The 6042-nt window shown below is 52.9% G+C and overlaps 1 protein-coding gene across 1 annotated transcript; it reads right to left on the reverse strand.

Annotated features, from left to right (window-relative positions):
* Positions 1-354: 354 nt before the first annotated feature.
* On the reverse strand, positions 355-5628 carry LOC122118998. The gene is given in 1 exon segment (XM_042692965.1): positions 355-5628. A coding segment is annotated over 1 exon segment (5274 nt).
* Positions 5629-6042: the final 414 nt, after the last annotated feature.

Consider the following 6042-nt stretch of genomic DNA (forward strand, 5'->3'; position numbering starts at 1 on the left):
GAGGGCAAACATAAAAATCAACCTTGGCTAAATTCGTCCTTTTGTCAGGGGAACAGCATCCTGCATTAAAGCCCCCCATATTGGGTATGCCCGAGCAGTCTTTTACCGGGAGTTTATCAAAGGTGAAACCGGGCAGGTCCCAGGGGCGGGGCGATCCGGCTACTAATTGGCAAACATCTGGGGTTAGATCTGGCCACCAAGCTCCCCACGGATGGCGGTCGGAGCTGATCTGCCAGACTACATCCGCTGTGCCAGACAAAATCTGCCAGGTCTGTCGCACGGGCTGGTGGGGATTAGGAGAAGCAACACTCAAGAGGGATAGGAATAGCAAGTAAGCAAGGGAAGCAAAGGAAATCATTTTTGCGTAAGTCTTATCTTTAAAGGATTTTGAGTGCGCTGCACTTTCCAGTCCGGGTTTGTTGAGGTCTCTTCCGGGGTCCGGGCGGCCTTGACGTGGGACGCGTGGATCCAGGCGGCGATTCCGTCCACTTTTACGGCTGTAGGAGTGGTGAGGAGAACGATGTATGGTCCTTTCCACCGTGGTTCCAAGTTTTTGGTCTGATGGCGTCGGACCCACACAGAATCTCCTATTTGGAAACGATGAGGCACGACAGGGTCGTTTTGTTGATCCTGGTACACTGCCGCAAGAGGCCTCCAGACTTCACGCTGGACAATCTGAAGTGCCTGCAAGTGAGCTTGTAAAGAAGGGCTATTAGCATAGTCAGATATATGAGGGTCAAGAAAATTGACAGCCGGCGGGGGAGCTCCGTACAAGATTTCAAAAGGGGTGAGGCCATGTGGGCCAGGGGTATTGCGAGCGCGGTAGAGGGCAAGGGGCAGGAGGAATACCCAGTCCTTTGAGCCAGTTGCAAGTGTTAATTTGGTTAAAGTCTCCTTAATCGTTCTATTCATTCTTTCTACCTGCCCTGAGCTCTGGGGTCTGTAAGCACAGTGCAATTTCCAATCAATCCCCAACAGTTTGGCCACCAACTGACTTACCTGGGAGACGAACGCGGGCCCATTATCAGTCCCTAATACCTGTGGCATACCATATCGGGGAAAAATTTCTTCCATCAGCTTCTTTGTTACCACTCTGGAGGTTTCATGTTTGGTAGGGAAAGCCTCTACCCAGCCTGAGAAGGTGTCCACAAATACTAGGAGATATCTGTAACCATACTGTCCAGGCTTAATCTCCGTGAAGTCGATCTCCCAGTGAGTCCCAGGTCGCTGTCCTCGTACCCGCACTCCTGGCCCTATTTTGGTCTTTCCAGCGTTGACACGGGCACATATTGTGCATTGATCTGTCACTGCTTGTAGGCTGTCCTCTTTTCCCAGAAGATGCATTAGCCCTTCCTCACGCTCAAGGAGGGTCTTCATTTTCCGGTTGCTAAGGTGGGTTAGTTTGTGGAGGCGGTCTATCATTTGACGAGTCCACTTTCTTGGCCAAACAGTCTTTCCATCGTTAGTCCAAGCCCCTCTCTCAGGGTCAAAGGTGGCCCCCATTTTCTTTAGATCGTCCATGTCCTCTGGACTGTAGGGGAGCGGACTGGGTCTTTTTGTTTGCGGCTTGGTTGTCATGGGGAGGAGGACTGGGGTGGTTGGAGTTCCGGCTAGCGCTGCCTTCCGGGCTGCCCTATCAGCCAGTCGATTGCCTCTCGCTTCCGAGGTCTGTCCTTTTTGGTGTCCCGGACAGTGTATAATGCTCAGTTTTTGGGGCAAGAACAAGGCCTCCAATAGGGCCAGAATTTCCGGCTTGTTTTTAATTTCCTTGCCCTCTGAGGTCAGTAAGCCCCGCCTGCGATAGATTTCTCCATGCACATGGGCCGTAGCAAAAGCGTAGCGACTATCGGTGTAGACGTTAAGTCTCTTGCCTTTTGCCATTTTGAGTGCATGGGTCAGGGCGATCAGCTCGGCACGCTGTGCTGACGTTCCAGGCGGAAGTCCCTCCGCCCAAACTACCTCAGTCTCGGTGGTGACAGCAGCTCCGGCCTTCCTCTCCCCATGGTCCAAGAAGCTGCTCCCATCTGTATACCAAGTGAAATCAGCATCCCGGAGGGGCTGGTCGGTCAAGTCCGGTCGAGTTCCATGTACTTCGGCCAGGATCTGCAAGCAGTCATGGGGCTCCGCCTCCCCCGGTTGTGGCAGCAGGGTAGCGGGGTTCAGAGTTACTACAGGCCCGAACTGTATTTTGTCTTTATCTAGGAGCATGGCTTGGTAGTGGGTCATGCGGGCGTTAGAGAGCCATCGGTCTGGTGGTTGTTTGACCAGGGCCTCTATGGCATGTGGGGCCAGGATGACAAGTGGCTGGCCTAGGGTAAGCTTACCCGAGTCTTTTACCAGGACTGCAATCGCCGCGACCATCCGCAGGCACGGGGGCCATCCGGAAGCAACCGGATCCAGCTTTTTGGAGAGATAGGCCACAGGACGTCTCCAAGGCCCCAGCTTCTGGGTCAGGACTCCTTTTGCATATCCTTGCTTTTCATCTACAAACAGCTCAAAAGGTTTGGTCAGATCTGGCAACCCCAAAGCCGGGGAGTGTAAGAGTGCCTCCTTAATGTTTTGGAAGGCTTTTTGTTGGATCTCTTCCCAGACAAATAGCGTCCCTGGTTTTGTTAACGGGTACAGAGGGGCGGCTATCTCTGCGAAGCTGGGAATCCACAGTCGGCAGAATCCAGCTGTTCCCAGAAACTCTCGCAACTGTCTTGGACTCTGGGGTGGGGCAATATCCATAATTGCCCGTTCGCGAGACTCTGTCAGCCACCTCTGCCCGTCCTTGATCTGATATCCTAGATACGTTACTTGCTTCTGACAAATTTGCGCCTTTTTGGCGGAGGCCCTGTAGCCAATGGCACCCAGGGCCTGCAGGAGATCTTCAGTCCCTGAGTTACAGTCCTCCTGTGTCTGGGCTGCTAGTAGGAGATCATCTACGTACTGGAGCAATATTAACGTGGGATGTTGAATTCTGAAATCGGCTAGGTCCCGATGTAACGCCTCATCAAATAGTGTGGGGCTGTTCTTAAACCCCTGGGGCAGTCTAGTCCAAGTCAATTGCCCCGACACTCCCAGCTCTGGATCCTTCCATTCAAAGGCAAAAATAGGCTGGCTACTGGGATGGATTCTTAAGCAGAAAAACGCGTCTTTTAAGTCCAAGACAGTATACCAGATATGAGTGGGGGGCAAACTGCTCAGTAGGTTGTATGGATTAGGGACCGTGGGGTGAATGTCCTCAACCCGCTTATTAACTTCTCTCAAGTCCTGTACTGGTCTATAATCTTGAGTTCCCGGCTTTTTGACCGGGAGGAGCGGAGTATTCCAAGGAGACTGGCAGGGGGTTAGTATTCCTTGGTCTAACAGTCTCTTTATGTGAGGACGAATTCCCCGACGGGCCTCTTGGGACAGCGGGTATTGTTTTATAGACACAGGGGAGGCAGCGGCCTTTAGTTGGATAACTAAAGGAGCTTGGTGGACGGCTAAGCCTATGCCTCCCGTCTCAGCCCACGCTCGCGGGAACTTTCGCACCCAAGGCCGTATATGGGCGTCCTCTTTGTCCTGTTCTTGTTCATACAACCTGTACTCGTCCTCTATTCCGAGGGTCAGTACATGTAATGGCTGTCCCTTGGGCCCAGTAATGCGTGCCCCTGTCTCCTCAAAATGAATTTGTGCCTTTAATTTGGTTAACAAGTCTCTTCCCAGTAGAGGGTAAGGGCAGTCGGGAACATGCAAGAAGGAATGTGTTACCTTACCGGTGGCCAGTTGCACTCTTCGATCGGTGGTCCACCGATACCGCTTCCCTCCAGTGGCTCCTTGCACCCAGGCTGATCGGTCACTCAGGGGTCCGGGGGTCGTGGTCAATACCGAGTGTTGGGCCCCCGTATCCACCAGGAAGGTGACGGGTTGCCCCCCAACTTCCAGAGTTATCCTAGGCTCAGGGGGGGGCTCCTGGCCTGGACCCCCCTAATCGTCTAAGGTTAGCAAGGATGTCTGGGGTCTTGGTCTCCGATGTCCCCTGGGTCTCTTTGGGCAGTCTCTCATCCAGTGTCCTTTTTCCTTACAGTATGCACACTGGTCTTTTTCCAATGGGTGGCCCGGTCTGTCTCCCCTCTGCTTTTCCTGCTCCTGTCGCTGCCCTGATACTATGGTGGCCAATAGCTTACTCATCTCCTTCGTTCTTTTACGATCACGTACACTTTCTCTCTCTTCAGCTTCCTTCCTCAGCCTTTCCTCTCTTTCTTCTGGAGTCTCTCTCTTATTATAAATGCGTTCGGCTTCCTTAAGCAAGTCCTGGAGGGACAATGTCTGAAGATCCTCCTGTCTCTCTAGCTTTTTTCTGATATCAGGAGCCGATTGCCAAATAAAAGACATAGCAACATTTGTCGCCTGCCCTGGATCCTCAGGGTCGTAAGGAGTGTAAATGCGATATGCCTCCTTAAGACGCTCAAGAAAAGCCGAAGGCGACTCCTCTACTTTTTGAACTACTTGCTTTACCTGCGCCAAATTGGTGGGCCGCCGGGCGGCCCCTTGGAGACCCACTATTAGCAACTGGCGGTAAAGGCGTAGGTGGTTCCTACCTGCATCCGTATTGAAGTCCCAATTGGGCCGTTCCAAGGGAAAAGCAGCGTCTATCTCATTAGGCAGTTGAGTGGGACGCCCGTGGTCCCCAGGGACGTTCTTTCTCGCTTCGAGGAAAACACGCTGTTTTTCCTCGGTAGTCAACAGCACCTGCAATAGTTGCTGGCAATCGTCCCAAGTTGGTTGATGAGTCACTAAGATAGATTCAATTAAAGAGGTTAGTTTTGAGGGGTCTTTACTAAAGGGAGGGTTGTTAGTCTTTCAATTATACAAGTCTGAGGCCGAAAAGGGCCAATATTGCAGCTGGCCGTTCGTCCCTGCACGCAAGGGAAACACCTGAGAGGTGGAGGTAGAGTCCGGGACCTGCTCTCGGCGTCCGCGGAGTCGACCGGCCACCGGGGATGGTGCAGGGTCGGCAGGCGGTGGAGGGGCGGCAGCCATTGCTTCCTGAGGCTGCTGAGCATGTCCCTGATAGGGAGGCGGTTCTTCCGTCAACAAATCCAGGAGAACTTCTTCCCCTGGTGGCAGAACCTTTGGGGTGGCAGGTCTGCCTTTCTCCGGAGGCACCTGTTTTTCACTTTCTAGGGGAACAAGGGCTGGGTAAAGTGAGGAATGTGAGGGAGGTTGGGGAGCTGGAGAGGGGAGGAGAGGAGGAGGGAGTTGGGGTTGGGGAGTCAAGGACGGAAGGAGTGAGGACGGGAGTTGAGGTGCAGATGGAAGGGTTAAGGGGGTAGGGAGTTGGGGCGCCGGGGCGGGTAGGAAGGGTCTTATCCACGGGGGAGGATCAGAAATAAGAGCCTCCCAAGTGACAATATAGGGGACCTGGTCTGGGTGTCCGTGTGGTCCCGGATCCATGACTTTGGCCTTAACCTGTAAGGCAATGGTTAGGTTAAAAGTTCCTTCTCGTGGCCAACCACAGTTGAAAGTGGGCCATTCTGATGAACAAAAAGTTATCCATTTTCTTTTTTTAACTTCTACTGAAAGATTGTGAGCTGATGTTTGCACATCTTTCCAGTTTTGTAAAGTAAGGTTAAGTGGGGTCGCGACAGTTTGTCCCATTTTAAGACTTTAACGAACACAGACACAAGACAGACAACACCTAGCTTCGCTGCGCGTGTTTGCTCACAAACTGAAAGCAAAACCTGATGGAGACTTTATTGAGAGTCCGGATCTCTCGTCTCCCCTGATGAACCACGCGTCCCAGAGGACCGGGTTCCCTGACGGGCCACTTTTTTTTAGGCCACCCTGATGAGCCACTTTTTCAGGCTCCCAGAAGCCCCCAAGACGTCTCCTGGGGACCGCGGTCGGGAGTACGAGCTCGTCAGCTCCTCCACGGGTCCGCCTGATACAGACGAGAACGGCCGAACTCACCAGATTCGCAAGCGCACAGAAATTGGCCACACAAGACTTCAGACAGCTTACAGACAGCACACAGATGACACACAGACGCTGGCCAGCTTACCTCCCGGAAAT

Source organism: Dipodomys spectabilis, unplaced genomic scaffold (assembly GCF_019054845.1).
Source record: "Dipodomys spectabilis isolate Male_0828 unplaced genomic scaffold, ASM1905484v1 ptg000159l, whole genome shotgun sequence".
Taxonomy (NCBI): Eukaryota; Metazoa; Chordata; class Mammalia; order Rodentia; family Heteromyidae; genus Dipodomys; species Dipodomys spectabilis.